This window comes from Lepisosteus platostomus, chromosome 15, assembly GCF_059453375.1.
Source record: "Lepisosteus platostomus isolate fLepPlt1 chromosome 15, fLepPlt1.hap1, whole genome shotgun sequence".
Lineage (NCBI taxonomy): Eukaryota > Metazoa > Chordata > Actinopteri > Semionotiformes > Lepisosteidae > Lepisosteus > Lepisosteus platostomus.
In genome coordinates, this window is record NC_142625.1 from 25,864,924 (window position 1) to 25,881,385 (window position 16,462).

Below are 16,462 nucleotides of genomic sequence, written 5' to 3' on the forward strand. Positions count from 1 at the left end.
TAACCTGCAGGGCGTGTGGCTCCAGGCCTCCACATCCAACTGGGATGAAAGTCCGAGGAGCTGCGGTGCTTTCCTGCGCCGGGGTGTGCGGGGTCAGGGGTCAGGGGTCAGGGGTCAGCCTGGGCCACTGCAGGCGTGTGCGCGGACAGGGCGATGTCCCCGCTACAGTCCACGCAGAACTTTTCACCCTGAGATGGAGAGCACGCGGGGACTTTCCAAGCTGCTGATTAAATACGGGACAGTGCTGATCTAGATATTTTTGAAGGGTGCTACTTCAAAATAACACCGACACACATCCGCTTTGTTTCGTTTTTTTAAGTTTGCTGATGCAAATCCAGTTCCATGGGGGGGCTCAGCAGGGCAGCGGGAGGTGTGCCCAGTGGGAACAGGCCGACGAGCAGGTCGAGGGGGTCAGGATAAGATCCCCGCGTCGTGCTGTGAGCGGCGGTCAGAAACGGAGAGAAATGGGAGAAACGGAGTGTGTGAGCTGAGAGAGGGCAGATAGCACGCTCTGTATTTGTATTTGCGAGACCAACTTGATGAGATGTTCTCACAAAGCAGCTCTTGAGAAACGGGGGGGGGGCAGCCTCAGTGCAGTCGTGTGTGTGTGTGTGTGTGTGTGTGTGCTGGGGGGCGGGTTGGGGTGGATAATGGGGAATGCTGTTTTTGTCATTAGCAATTGCAAACACAAAAAAGGGGGCCACCCACTACAAACGCCAATCAATCAGCTCGGCGTGAGGAGGGAGAGTGCTGCTGGCAGCTCTGCCTGGCGTTGACGAGGGCTGCAGGGGTGCGGCCCGCTGGACCGACCCGGGACGGGGGGGGCCACGGCCTGTCCGGCTGTCACGCAGCTCCTCGGGGGCTGACGGACGAGGCCCGTCCAGGACAGCGGGCCCTGGGGAGCCCAGGCTCGGCTCAGGGTGTGAACAAAGAGCAGCTTTAACGGGCCGGGGGGTGGGGGCTGCTCCCCGGCTCTCGACAGGGAGATGGAGTGAGACTGATAGAGGCAGGGACAGGCGCCTGGAGAGGGTGGCACAGCGCGATAACGCCAATCCATCTGCGTCTGGAGGCTTATTGAGCCCCATGAGGCAGCAGCGGTCGGGGCTCTGGAGCCATGGGGATTGCTGGGTGAACCCTGGGCCCTGCGATTAGGCTTCTTCATGAGCCCGTTTTCCAAACTTTATTTATAAAAACTGCCCATCCCAGGGCAGTGTACAGCAAAGGAACAAGTAAAGGTTTATTCCCTGCTGAAAAGAGAAGAAAAGAAACACAACGTTTCGGCTGCTGAGCCTTCTTCGGGTGTTCCACCACCAAAACGTTGTGTTTCTTTCCTTCTCTTTTCAGCAGGGAATAAACCTTTACTTGTTCCTTTGCAGCCTATGAATGCTGACGCAGCTCCCCACCTGAACTAGTACAACAAAGAAACAGCGTGTGTGCAACACTTACCGATATATAAATCCAATTCACAGGAGATACTGATCAAACAAGAGTAAACGCTGATTAGATGCAATTTAACAGGGAACACGCAGACTCTCACTTGCTATAAGGTTGAATCAACACCTTTAGCTGAGTTTCAGAAGCAATCTGTGACTTTGAGCAATGATTAAATTCAACCTTCAGACTGGAGTCTCTCTTTTCCCCCGAAAAAAAAACTGTAACATCTCCTTGCTGCTAAAAAAGTCTTTTTAATTCAACTGATTTTTTAAATTAATTCTAGGAGGCCCTTGTCCTGCTTGCACAATACAAAGAAATAATATCAGTAAAAACAATAATAATAGCTTTTTTTCCATAAAGCAGGAGTTAAATCAGATTTCTACACCTTAAAAGGGCTACTCTTAAATCCTGCTCCCGGTGTTTTCGGTTTGCACCCACAAATATGAATTCAGAAATTGGGGATGGGGGTGTCAGGGTACTCTGAAGGAAGTACAGTGACTCCGGGAGCAATAAGTGCACCTTGCTCTTCAGGGAAGAAGCTGGCCAGGAAGGCTGTGAGAGACACTTCCTCCCCAGTCTGTTAAGAGATGACTGGACGAGCTCCTCTGACCCGTTCTCTAAAGCGCACTCACACCATCAGGACAGGCCCCCCTCTGCTGTTGGCAGAGTTAAGGTTCTTCTAGTCCATCCTCCTGCAGAGTAGCTGTATTAATAATACCTGGTATTCGTGATCTGCGTTACAGTGAAGATACTGGTAGTTTTACAGAACTGTAGCAGAGCAGAGCAGATCAGAAAAGCTGCTTTTCAGATAGTGCTGCGCTTCACTTCCCCTGCAGAAGCCAGAGAGCCCTTGGAAAGAGAGAGCCTGTCTGCTGTCTTTAGGCTCCATTCTTTGCATGTGACTTGTTAACACTTGGCCAGGAGTGAAAAGACTCGCTCAGGGCTTTCTCTTCCAAATAAAGCCTGTGCTTCAACCCTTTGTCATTGATGATTGCAGGTGATGGCTAGTAAATTATGCCCCACTGCAATTTAACATCATTACAAATAATGTTTGTGTTGTCAGCTCTCCAGGCAGGGAATGCTTTTCTAAAAGGCGTTTCTTCACTTGTATGCAGAGATGTCTTGCTGTTTTTCTGGCAGGCAGGACAATGTAGAGGCAGAGCTGGAGCAATTTTACAGGCATTCCTCATGTCGAGCCTTGTGAGTACAATCTGAAATTGTTACAGATTTAATGGGTCTGTATTTTCAGTGTAGTACAATTCTCAGCAAATAAACAGGATCTGTGAAATGTGTATGACCTATATAGCAGATATATCAGAACATAAATCAGAGTTTTTTAATATGCTGATATGTAAGCCATTGCTCTCAGCCTGTTCCTGGCACACCAGCAGAAAGCAAGGAAGAGTTTCAGGATCAGTAACACTTGCTGCTAGTCAGGTACTCTGGCTTCTCCGAGACCGAAGGATAGTGGAAACAACAGGCTCTCTGAGTCGTGCTGTGTGCTGGATTGTGGCACATCAGCTATAACCTAGGCTGTAGGTGGAGCAGCAACAGTGTCCAACCTGCTTTTATGACGTTGACATCTGAAGACTGATGACAGCGTTAGACTGGTCTGCTTGTGCAATTAGGCAGTGAAGATCTCCACAAGGTGAGAGCAGGAAGGCCGCGTGTTCCCTGAGGCTGGAGCTTCAGATCCGTGTTCTATTCTAACCCCAACGTCTGTCCTCCCCCGCAAGCCAATTGCGCAAGAGAGCTAAGACCAGCGGTCAGAAGACCAGTGACAGACGAGAGAAGACAATTCTGTCCTTCCAGCTCTCGGCTGCTTGAGGGATCTCATCCATCAGTCTCCTGAAAGGCCAGGGTATCGGCTTCAAATAACATGGACGGGTTGTTCCAGACCCCCACTGCCCTTTGTGTAAAGAAGTGCCACCTGTTTCCAGTCTGAGGCGTACTCCCCCATAGTTCCCAAGTGTTTTCAGTGGTCCTTGTTTCACACACTGGCCTGCTATAAGATCTGGAAGAGCCCAAGAAAGAGGCTTGTCTGTCCAGAGCCGTTTCCTGTCGGAGATCTGTAATCTACTGGAGTCTACTTTGCACACAGAGCAGGCTCTGGGCGAGGTTGCGTCACCCTTTAGAAAAGCTGAGCAAATTTGTCCTGTAGAACAAACTGTTTATTTTGAGTCCCTTTCCCCGGTCTGTATCAGGCCCGTCACTACCGCCGCTCACCCGCAAACTCAGCCCCTCTCAGAGATTCAGCGAGTACCTTACGAGCGTCTAGGCTAAAACAGACCCACGCTTACAGTTCACAGAACAAAACAAAATCCTGCGTGGAACTTTGTCAGACTGCATTGTCTGCTTCCACGGATCACATTCTTGGGTTATCGTTTTTACTTATTCCCAAAGATTTCGTTGAAAGCTGTTCAACTGGGGCGGCAATTTATTTAACATGTTCCGACCAGAGTGTCTGGATCTTTGCGGTGCTTCAGCACAGAGTATTTCTCCAAGATTAGCGCTGATCCTTTAACGCTCCGAAGAACACCTAATTAAATAATAATTCCTCACACTTAAATAGGGCTTTTCTGGACACTTCAAAGGGCTTAACGGGCAATGGGGACTCCCCTCCACCGCCTGGGTGATGGTAAAAAAAAAATAATTGTAATTGAATCCGTGTTTAATTCGTATGGTGAAGTGTGCGTCTGCGGGTCAAGACGCAGAAATGCTCTCGACACACGCGTCTCGTTAAAAGGAAAGACGGTGACAGCGCCGTGCTGTGAGGTTACGGGTTGTCCACAGGTAAGGAGCCGACTCGTGTTTCACACGCCCGGCGCTAATGCCTTGACACCCCATTCAAGCCAAACACATTAGTACCGACAATCTTAACTCGGCAAAATGGAGAAAAAAAACCGTTTCCTGATTTGAATAGGCAGGTCGGTATGTGTACATCTCCCCCTTTTAGGGAGGGAAGCTCGCATTGGTATGCATGGAGTAATTTAAAATGAGGGGAAAACATTGTAACCTTATCTTGGTGTCTTTTAACTGTGCCCTCCGCCTACCTTGTATTAGCATCTGTTATCTGGTCATTATCATATACATTACCCGACACCTGTTCCGCCACGCACGTTTAATGAGGACTATTGAGCGGCAGTGGGCTGATAGGGACAGAAACAGCTGACACTTTAGAAACACTAATGAGCAAAAAAAAAAACAACAGTTTTTTTGTAATGCAGTAACCATTCAACCCGAATTAGTACAATCTGTCCTAATAAGGCAATTTATCTTTGACCTGCGAATAAAAATCTTTGTTCGTAGCGAGACAGGAAACACTTTTTAGCTTATAAAATAGTTAATTAAAAAAATCTGACGGATTCAATCGCAACGAGATTTCTTAGGTGAAGTTAGGTGGAGTAGTTTTAAAAATAATCGTTTTTTTGTGTTAATTCTTTTCAGCTGCATCCTGATTGGTTTATATCGGTTTTTAAACACGGTTCATTTATAATGAATGAATACGTACAGTAAGGCCACTCTCTGTATCCCTCTGACGAAACAGATCTGAAATCTTCACATGTGACTCTGTCGTTGTTCTGCTCGATACAGAATTACAAATGATATCATTATCTAAAAAAATGATTAATTAAAATAATTTAAATGATATCAATTGACAAATGTAAATATAAACACTTTTATAACCAGAAGACAATTTAAAGTAAGGTTGATTTGTAAACTAAAAATATTTGTAGTTCCGATTGTATTCTTAGTGTATTTGGAAACCGATTTAAACGAAGGGCCAGTTCGTAAAGACATGGAAAACAGGCGAGTTGTGATCAATTCACTAAATCAATTAATGTCGTTTCAGTCCGGAAAGGCCGTCTGTGTTTCTCGTTTGGGTTTTCATTTTTAAATGATCGCTGATCCACTTAATTACTTAATTGCAAAACGAAATTGCCCCGAGTGTTAATAAATTGATGATTTAAGGTTGATGCTCCAGGCACCGCCTGTTTTAACACACAGTCATAATCGGCCTCTGAGACTTCATCCCTGGAAAGCGCTGTTAACGCACAGTTCTTGAAAATGTGAAAATCCGTGATCAAAGGTCTGTGATCTTTGTAGCTATTTGCTGAATTAAATGTGGTTAATTTAATTCGCATGTATCCGCCAGACTTCAGCGACACAGCCGTGTTTGTTAATGCGTCTGACAAACACGGGCTTCATTCTCCAGCTCTTCTGATCTCGGATCAGGGACTCGCTTCATATGCAAATGTCTGTTTTAATTTCTGTGCTTCGTAGAAGGCATGTTTCTAATCAAGCGAACGGTAGAAAGTAATCCGTATTTCACAAAAACGATACCTATATAAGAACAGTGCACCCAATATATATTTTATGTAAGCATTACTATTATTTATATTTTTTGAGTCAATAACGTAAGATATCCATCATGAGGATCTAAGAAACTCTAGTAAACGACAAACTATAAAACGTCGGTCAGTGGACCAAGTTCAAAAACTAGTTATAAACATGGGCTGTCCATTTCGTTATTTTATTCACTTGCACACATTCCTTTTAAAAGGCCTACTGTACTGTCCCATTTGTCTAGTGTGATCCATTTAAAATGTGATCTTAGATGAAGATAATTTAAGAGGGTTACACTGTATATCCAATGGATTTAATTTTACTAACATCCAACGCTGAATTGGGGCTAATGCGTATCCGGTTCGTCGATACGCAAGCGTTGCATTTAAAACTGAATCGTTGTTACTATGCGATTTGAGTGGTTAGCCAACAGGCGTAAATAAACTGTTTTGTTTCTCCTCACAATTAACTTGATCTAACGGATTGAGTGGAATTGTTTTATTATTACGTTGTGGTATTCTGGGAATCTAATCTTCAAGGCGACGGGAAATTACTTTTTACACGCATATATTTCCTTCCCACCAAAGAATCGTATCGTTAAACCCGTTCAGGTTTTGGAGGAGTAGGTTTGTTCACTCGTTTATTTTTAATTAAAGATCAACGTTTAAAAAAACTTCCCGACGAGTAAATTACAATCCTGCGTGTTGTTTAAATCCATATGATCTAAATTAAATCTAATTTCCGCGGCTTGTGTGAAAACGGGCTAATTTGGGGGTGACTTTTCGACTTCTCTCGCCGCAGCCTATATTTTATTAGATTAAAGAAAGTCTTGTAATCCGTTTCATTATAATACATATCAGGTTGGGCTTTAGGATTATCATGTATTTAGCGTCTTTGAGATTCCGCTAAAAGGAACAGCGGTGGTCTTTGAAGGAATTTGGAGCTGTAAAAGGCCGTCTTGCAGAGCAGGCCTGTCCGTCAGCGGCGAGAGGCCCCGCCCGCCCCGCGCCCGGCGCAGTATATGAGCTCAGGTGAGGGGGCGCCGCGCCGCTGTCGGAGCGCTGACACCGGGAAGACCAGGATGCCTGCCTCGCAAACGGGATTCGGCGACTTATTCCTCGGGAAGAACCTCCGCTTGCCGCCTGGGAATCAGACCGTGATGGTCCCCCCGCCGCCTGCCTTCCCTGCCCTCGCGGCGGCGCCCCTGTTTTTCCCCGGGGTGCAGGACTGCGGTTTCGTCCCTTACCCTCACCTGAGGCACGGAGCGCACAGGGTAAGCCGAGCTTCGCTTTCCTCCCTGTTGAACCGCTCGGGTGGCGGGGTAACTGTCCAAACCGCTCTGTTTCGGGAGATGCGCAGAAAATGCTTTCCCGGGGAGGCGATGTGAAGACAGGACGCGAGTCGCGCTGCAATTTCATACCGGGCGCCCGCGAGTCCCGTGTCGCTTCCTTTTAGGCTTCCCGATCCTCCAACCCTTTACCGTATTCTTTTTGTTTCGTGGATTTTTTGTTAGTGTCCGATAACTTTTTTTTTATAGCGACTTTTCTCCCTTGAGCGTCAGGCCCGTCGATGCGGGTTTCAAATGACCGTCCCTGGGTGAAATCCCAAGTCAGTTTCCGTTTGTGATGCATTTCAATATAAATGCTATACGTGGATTAAATAAACCTTCTTTTTTCAACCACTTTATATACATTTCAATTAAAATAATCGTACGATGACAAATAAACGTTTGCGTCCGTTTTCAAGACGCTTAACAGCTGTCTAATTAACTCGACTTTTTTTTTCCTCTCCCCCTTCAGAGCTGTTTCGACCCCAAAGCCGTGTCTTTGTACCACGGGGCTCTGCTTAGCCGCGCCGGAGCCCTGTACTCGACCTACCGCCCCCTGGCGGCCGAAGACCCCAGGGCCGGCAAGGCGGCCACCCGCGAGAGCACCGGCGCGCTCAAGGCCTGGCTGAACGAGCACCTGAAGAACCCGTACCCCACCAAGGGCGAGAAGGTCATGCTGGCCATCGTCACCAAGATGAGCCTGACGCAGGTGTCCACCTGGTTCGCCAACGCGCGCCGGCGCCTGAAGAAAGAGAACAGGATGAGCTGGGGCTCCAAGGGCCGGTCCGAGGAGGAGGAGGAGGAGGAGGAGGACAGTGAGGGAGAGGAAGGGCTCGGGCCGAAGGGCCCGTGCTCGGGGGACGAGCAGGAGGACCCCCGGGCCGTGAAGGATGCAGAAGCGGACGCCGGGGGGCTACCGGGCTCGGAGCGAGTGCCCCCGGCCCCGGGTACCGAGAGCGACACGGAGGCGGTCTGTGCGCGGTCCGGCTTGGGCTGCACGGAGAACGAGCCCAAAGCCCAGAAACCCAAGATATGGTCGCTGGCGGAAACGGCGACCTCGGGCGGCGGGCACCGAGCCCGCTCGACAAGCTGCGGCCCGGACACGGGCGCCTTGTGGCCGGACTGGGCTCTGAGGAACGGACAGTATTCTCCAGTCTACTACCCGGCACAGTACATCTTCAAGCACGGCCCAGCCAGCGGCTTGAACTGTCAGTGAGCGGGGTCCCCGGGCGCGCTGCGACTTGGTCTTTAAACCTCATAGGTTTCATCTTTTTTTTTTTTTAAGTCTCGTGTTCCAGCAGACAATCACGCGGAAAAGACGTATATTTTCTTCTTTGTACATCCTGTAAATTATTATTTTTTACATATGAACTGTACATAAGGTATTTTGTTAAATAAAAATGCATACGCAATCTGCAGCTTGGCGCGATGTGTTGAGGTTCTTGTGTGCTGAATAGGGTAACGATCCCGCCGGGCTACAGGTGTGAGTCAAGACCGTCTGCCTGATGACTTCGCTTTGCCGCCTGTCTCGCTTCAACAAGCCCGAGCAGAAGAGAGAGACTCCATGTAAGCAGACGCACTTCGTGAGACGGAAAATAATTCTGTTTAAACACGCATCTGTTGACGGAAACCTTGCTGTTTTGTGGATTGTGTAAAGGCCGGTTGATTTAACTTCGAAAACCATGTCAACACCGGTTAAATTACATTTGTGTGTTAACTTAAAAAAGTCCATCATGAACGACTATACAGCCCGATGCTGAAACATCAACAGATTCTTTAATTTGCTTTGTGGGTCGGTCGCTTCTATGGCGGCTGAAAAGTACAGTAAGTCCAGAAGATCGCTTTCATCCACTGTGGATACAACTCAATGGGGTCTTTGACATAAGGCGGCTCCACGGTTTTCTAATTCGATCCCGCTAAATACGTTTGGAGCGGGAATATCTTGTGCCGTTTGACTGTTTTTAAGAGAGGCTCGATAATATACAGCAAACGTTCACAGTCGCCACTCGATTAAGTTTATTTCCTTTAAAATTGATTAAAAGAAAATGTAAGCGGGAAAACGTGTCGGTTGTAAATGAGATCTCTTTGTAATTAAGACATTATTTTTAGAGAATAGTAACGCTTACCGAGTGGTTTACGCAACTGGAGCAGGTGTGTGTTAAACGCCTCCAGCAGGTAGGAACGCCAGAGTATTCAGACGCAGGTGTTCCAGTGACTCGGTGAAAACGGAATGAAGTTTGGAGTCGTCTAGCATTTTGTGATGTGTGTTGCAGTTGCTACGAACCGATCGGGATTAAAATATTTTAAAAGTCCTGGTTTTGTTGGATTTAATTTTATCTTCAAATTTAAATACAGAGAAAAGGCGGCCGCCTCCCCATAGGTTGTGGTCGGTGTAGACTGTAAACCTGGATTGAAAGAAACAAACCGACAAAACCAATGCGCAACATAGTTGCGATAGGCGCACAACCCGAACACCTCCGTGTCCCTATCTTAATAACAACCCAATACAGCGTGCTTAAACGTTTTTGAGTGTGGATTTTAGCGGTACAATTTTATTTTTAATTTGACTACGTTTCCTCTTATTCCTGTCTAAAGCCTGCGCTATCCATCGTGGTGATTGGGGATAGCACAGTGTGTGTTCATGTATCCCTAGCGCCTGTGCTTGTTATTGTGGGTGTTCCTGTCCCGTCGCCCCCCCCATGCCCCGCTTTCCAGAGGGAACCCCGATTAAGAAAATGATCGACGAATACAGAAGAACAACTACATCTCTACTTAAAAGAATGCTGTTTTTTTCTCATTCAGTTACACGCAGTACTGCTTTGAAAGTGAAGCCTGTTACTGACGAACGCGCTTTGATACAAGCACACCTGTTAGGACAGTTTCATTAAGACGAATACATTTTAGTTTCTAAAGTTCAAACCGGCAGCTGTACAGCTGACGGCAATGAACAGACCAAAATACAGCTGATTTCTTTCTGTTATTTGTAATGCGAAGTAGTTCTGCAATTTTGCTAGTGGGAAAGCGCTTAAAGTAAGCAGCTCTTTCTGTAAGTTGCGTTATTCGTTTTTAAGCAGCTGAAACGCTGTTAAAGAAGATTTCTGATGAGGTTGTCGGTCGCAGGAGACGGGAGCGGTGGGCTCTGGGGATCGGCTGCAGCTGAGACGGGGGAGCTCTCAGTGCGGCGGACCGAGGCCGTCTGCCTCGCCAAAACAAGATCGGGAGTTGCCGATTCCCTTCTTCTGAGGGAAAAAGATGTGTGATCTTGGGGTGTCGGCCCGGGTGCCCCGTGGACTCTCCTCTCTGTTGTCTTGTCCCGCATCCTCCGGGCAACACGAGGGGCACGTGGTAGGTATTGCTTTCTTATTGATAAGGCGAACAACTATTGCCGTGATGCGGGCGCCGGACTGTCCCTCCACAGCACCCCTGTATCAGCGGCCAGGCAATTGTTCTACATGGGTATTTAAAGACACTGAGGACTCATTTACGCGTCAGGTGAAACTACGCGTTATTATTATTTTACGCGAAGTTAATTCCCAAAAGTGGGAATTATTATTCCCACTTTTGTTTTCCTTTTGGCTGGTTTCAGGGCGCGTCTTCGTGCCTCGGGTCTCCGCTAAGTCGCGCCGGAGCCCCGTACTCGTCCTGCCGCCCCCTGGCGGCCGGAGACCCCAGAGGCGGCAAGGCGGCCACCCGCCAGAGCACCGGAGGAGGAGGAGAGTGAGTGAGAGGAAGGGCCCTCGCTCGGGGGACGAGCAGGAGGGCTTCGACCCCCAGAGCGCTCAAGCGGTCACACGCCGTCCTGTACGATGCTGGATGGACAGGAGCCGTATAGAAAGACCTGCCGTGGCGAACTCCGGAATCGAGCACATTCCTCACTGAGGTCTTCGCTGTGTAGCGATACATTTCTAGATCATTCCTACCTGTTAAAATATCGTCATATTGTTACAACTCGGGAAGCATTCGCCGGCGTGTTGCAGGGGGTGGTTGCGATAAAGGAGCGGTTTAATTCCGCCTATTTCTGCACGTATCACTTAGAAGGGGAGTTCATTTAACGTTCACCGAAAATCCTTTAGGTCGGAGGATTGTCGCGTCGGAGCATCGTGTCGTGAAAAACGACCCTTATGTCTCAAATCTCAAACCGGTTCAGGTATGGAAAGGTCATTATAACCTCTCCAGGACAGATCTCTCCCCGGTGGCTCGGCTTCTGAACGGACAGTGCTTCTCAAATCGAGTGTGGAAGCTGTCCCTCTCCGTTCTGGGACCCACTGACATTTGTCGATTTCTAAGGAAGCGAGCAGAATGGATTTCTGTTGACTTGTGCAACCTTTCTGTGTTACATCCTAGCGCAAACACTCTGGGAACTAACGCATTTCGTCTCTCAGAGGGGAATCAAGTGTCAACAGCTCCCTGTCTAAAGAGTCAGCTTGGTGTGTGATCTGTGGCCCCTTGAGACTTTCTATAGATATCCTGCAGTACTACAATTAAAACTGTTACTATTGCATCAGGGGTCTGTGAAAATGACTCAGCGAGGCGAAATTCTGTTTTCTTGGGAGCCGACGAAATGAAAGACAACCAATTGGAATGAGATGCTGTTTTTTTTTTCCAAGTAAATAAATCCGAATTGATCGGAACGAATCTCCTAATAAGGCCACATCAGGTTTTCTTTACTCCGACACAGCACGCAGATCTTGAACAGGACCCTCGCAGCTGTCTGTCTCTCCACCGGTCGAATTCACACTACAGTTATTTTAAACGCAGTTTTTTTTCCCCCGACCGACCGGTAAACTTAAAAAGGCTCAAAAGAAAAAAAAGAAATGAAAACCGCTTTTCGTTTTTGATTGTACTCCAGTTTAAAGACAAACAGCAGAAGTCTGAATCTTAACCATGGGATTACTGCCGTGCGTATTTTCCCAGCAAACTCTTACAGATCATACTGAACGTATAATGTACTTTGGAAAATCAAAATCAATGCTTCCGGCTTCAGCAATTCAACTACGATTTTATATATCATATTAGAGGTTGCACAGCCTTTAAATCAGACGTTTTCACGAAACGTTTTCACTTTTGCACTTTCAATAGTTGTCCCGATGTTCGCGTTAATGACGGGGTATAAAGTAATCAGACTGCAGCTGAGTGTTCCGCACTACAGAAAGTGCTAGAGATTCTCCAATGAAAAGTTAAAGCTCCACTCAACTTGCAGCATCCGGAACGTTGCATTTCTTATTTTAACTTTTTAACACGAATTAACTACGTCTTCCATAAAAAATAAAACTACTTTGTCCCCCCCCACGAAGTTCGACAATAACTTCCAAGACTTGACATCATCTAGGTGGGGAGCTGCGTCAGCACGCGTAAGCTGCAAAGGAACAAGTAAGAGGTTTATTCCACGCTGAAAAGAGAAGAAAAGAAACGCAATGTTTCGGCCGTGGAGCCTTCTTCAGGTGTGAGGTTGCTCAGGTTGCTCACACCTGAAGAAGGCTCCACGGCCGAAACGTTGTGTTTCTTTTCTTCTCTTTTCAGCGTGGAATAAACCTATAACTTGTTCCTTGGCATAATCTATTTTGTTTTAAAAATCAACTGACAAAAAACACACTTCTTAACATTTCTTAATGTAGGCCATAAAGAAAGGGACGCCGGCTTCTCCGGACTCTGGATAGGAAGGAACATGATATAAATCAACCTCATGCACTTGATCTGGCCGACAGCAGGACGCTATGTCATGACGAAGCGCTGGACTTCATTCCGACAAGGCGGACGCATAGCAGTGTCAATGATCGATCGACCCATCAATTCACCCCTGAGCTCAACCTTTCAACACGATCATCTACTGTCGCGAAACCGTCTGAAGCCCCTGTGTCTACCGCAGTCGGGGCGTTCGGATCGCGGTAGTATATCGGGGGGGGAAGGAATGTATAACGTTCTCCCTTGTTTTTTTCATTTGCGTAATTAACCAGCTAATCTTCTCTTCAGGGGTAATGTAGCTAAAGCGAATGTGGAAAACCAGTTAATTAAGAAGCCGGGTGTGAGTCAGAAGAAAGGCAGATTCTGCGGTCTCTGCATTTAGCAGCAGTACCGCGCAATGGAGCATCCAGCTCCTCTAACACTGATACTCAGAGTGTTGTAATGACACAGTAACGCTCTCCTGTGACTTTAACAATATTCGTAGTTGTTTGTTTGTTTGTTTGTTTGTTTGTTTCGGACTTGCTCGCCAGATTAAAACTCGGTTGTATTTAATCTTTCCGCCCTGGTGTGCCCGTGTTAGGTCCTTCGGCAGCCGAAGCGATTCCCTTGGCTGTGTCGGCGATGTGTTACTTAGTAAGAAAAAAAGTAAAAGCCTGATTTAAAACAGAAGTGAACTGAAATAACTTCAAAATATTTTATTTGATTGGCTTTATATTTCGAATTCCACTAAATGGTTTTCTGTAATGGTCGGAGCACAGGCACACTGCCGAGCCGCCTTTCGACTGCAGCAGCCTGCTAGATATATCTGTAAGGCTGGATAAATAACTGCACCTTGTTCAGGTGTTAGGTTTTAAATGCTTTAAACAAATTGATGTGACCTATCATCTGCATATGGTTTAGAATGAAAACGATAAGTTCAGACGTCAAGTAAAGACTATGACAATATTTTGAAAGAGAGTGACTTTTACTTGTTCTTCCTTTGCATTATACTAAAGGTTTATTTCCTGCTGGAAAGAGAAGAAAAGAAACAACGTGTGACACCCGAAGAAGGCTCCACAGTCGAAACGTGTTTCTGTCCTTCTCCTTCCAGCAGGGAATAAACCTTTACGTGTTCCTTTGCAGATTACGGTACATATGGTAATTATTGAGTCATAACTGTGGCGATGGTGGTGCACAGTGGGGGCTGCTCAGCATGGACTGCAGAGTCAGAGACTCTGAATCATTTCTCTTTACTGATGGGGTCTGAAAACTGGACGCACAGCACAGCACATCACTTACTGTATGTACCAGCTCTCTTTGTGTTTGCCTGTTGTGGCCCCCTGGTGTCTAACATCTAGCAGCTTTGCATGTGTGTAATTTATGAGTTGCAGTTACTTTGAAGAGATTAGCTCTCCTGTGCCCCTCCTCCAACCTCCCTCCTCCCTTTTTTCCCCTGACTGTTTTTTCAGATGACCCCTTGGGTGGGAGATCAGATATGAAGACCCACACAGAGGAATCTCATTGTCAGCCTCTTAGAGAAGCCTTATCTCCTTCAAATCCCACAATCACTGGTAACAGCCATTAGGAGATCTGCATATCAGAAAGGGAGCTGTGAAGTGTTCTCTGACTTGTAGGGATCAGCTGTGCTTATTGTCCTTTGTTGGTGACAACTAATTAATCCTGTTAGCTTTGGCTAATGATATTGGGAGGATGGATTTTGTGGGGGTGGGCGCTGGGACAGTGATGGGATGCTTTCTTAATTCATTGTCAGAGCAAGACAATGGGTCAGAACTGGGCTTTGCCCAGTCACCTTAATCAAACACAGTAAGGGGCACAACTTTGCTTGAGGTGTAACTTAACTTGTTAGGATGTGTGAATTGTCCTGTTCCGTGTCCCGAATAACATGAGGATTTGGTACAAGTGGAAAAACGCATTCATACCAGCAGCCGAGCGGTGTTTAAAACCCTAGTTTAAAATTAGTTTGCAATCCCAGAAATATCTGTAATCTGGCCTTCCTTGTGGTGCTTTAGTACAATGATTTAAAAAAAAAAAACAGCACTATATAAGTGTTGTCTGGCTTTCAATTCTGAGAACCAACCAGTAATTTAGGTTTTAGTTTTTTTATACTTTTATTTAGGTTTTGCTTGTTCACGTCGCAGAAGGCCTCGGCTCAGTCATTCGTGTCGATTCCTCCAAATGAAGTTTCTTTTGTCCCGATCTGTAACCGTATTCCATGTGATTTTATGGAAAATGTCCTAGCATGTGGAGAAGGGACACCTATAGTGTAGAATGCACCAAGCTATGCAGTATTAAATATTTAATTCCTGGGGTGCTGTGATGCGCCCCGCTCCCCTCTCACCTCGCATGCTAATTCCTGGCTCTTGGCTTTGATGTTACAGTAATGGGGGGATCAGCCCTGGGGGAGAATATTTGATCTCGGAGGAGATGAAAGGGGCCCCTCCCTTGCTCCTCATGCAGGTTTCCATGCCAATTCCAAGGCCCTTCCCTTCCCTAATCCCCGGATAAAGGGAAATCCCCAGCGAGGAGCAGCCCGGAATGGCGGAGCTCGCGCTCCTGCCCGTTCTTCCCAGGACACTGTCAACACAGGGGATTAGCTCCTTTATCACAGGTGGCCGGACTGGGGTCTAATCTCTGCGCAAACTCGGGCCCTGGCCAGGCGGCTCACTCCCAGAGTCCTCCGCTGCGCCGGCTGGGGGACCGAGCGCTTCGACAGCATAGGAGAGGTCCGCTCGCCAGATGAGCGCAGCGTAGGTCGCCGTGTTTATTACCGTCTCGACTGAAGACGGTTCACTGCTTCCTAGAGCAGAGAAGACCACCAGGGCACCCACCTGACAAACCTGGACTTCCAGACCCACAGAACCAACCCCAGACGGAGGGCGCAAGTGAAAACAGCTGCTGAAATGCACTGAGAAATGAGAGCAGAGGGGGGGGGGTTCTTTACACAAAGGGTTGTGGGGGTATGGCACAGACACCCCAGCCATGCTGTCAAAGTTGAACCCCCTGGCATCTTTCGGGAAACAGCTGCATGAGGCCCTCGGATTACTGTCGCCAACATGAGCAAATTGTCTCCCCTTGTGTGGAAACTTTCTTGCTTTCTTATGAATAACATTGCTGGAGCAGGAGGGAGTCTGACCTCTGTGCAAACATGCGCAGTCTTGCACAGGCAGACACACAGGGACACTACAGCTACTTTGCATCCCAAGGTAAACCAATATAGCAGGAGCTTCTCTCGGGCCTTATTTGGGTAACAGGACATCGTTTCCACCCGTAGACGTCCCGGGGCGATAGATATGAATCACTCTGCTATTGGTATCGGTTTTAAACTCTGATCTATAATGGGATGCTCCGAGTGACAAAACTAGGAGGTGAATACCGGACACTGCCACCTGGTGACTGTCTAGGAGAAGTGCAACATGATTGTACTGTACTGTAAGATAAGATCACTTTCTTTCATTATTTATTTGTCTTTTCGCATACCCCAACTTGCTCTCCATGAGACACAAAGACATGGAGAGAAGCTTGGGGTCAGAGCGCAGGGTCAGCCATTTATATGGTGCCCCTGGAGCAGTTGGGGTTAAGGGTCGTGCTCAGGGGCCCAACGGAGTAGGATTCCTCTGCCGGCCGCTGGATTTGAACCGGCAACCTTCCAGCCACCTTCTGCCCCGTAATGGC

The 16,462-nt window shown here is 47.3% G+C and overlaps 1 protein-coding gene across 1 annotated transcript; it reads left to right on the forward strand.

Annotated features, from left to right (window-relative positions):
* The first annotated feature begins 6,748 nt into the window (after positions 1-6,748).
* irx7 (iroquois homeobox 7) lies at positions 6,749-8,531 on the forward strand. The gene is made up of 2 exons (XM_088608110.1): positions 6,749-7,054; positions 7,581-8,531. Exons 1-2 carry the CDS (start codon positions 6,803-6,805, stop codon positions 8,322-8,324), a joined length of 996 nt encoding a protein of 331 aa, XP_088464236.1. The 5' UTR covers positions 6,749-6,802; the 3' UTR covers positions 8,325-8,531.
* The last annotated feature ends 7,931 nt before the right edge of the window (positions 8,532-16,462 follow it).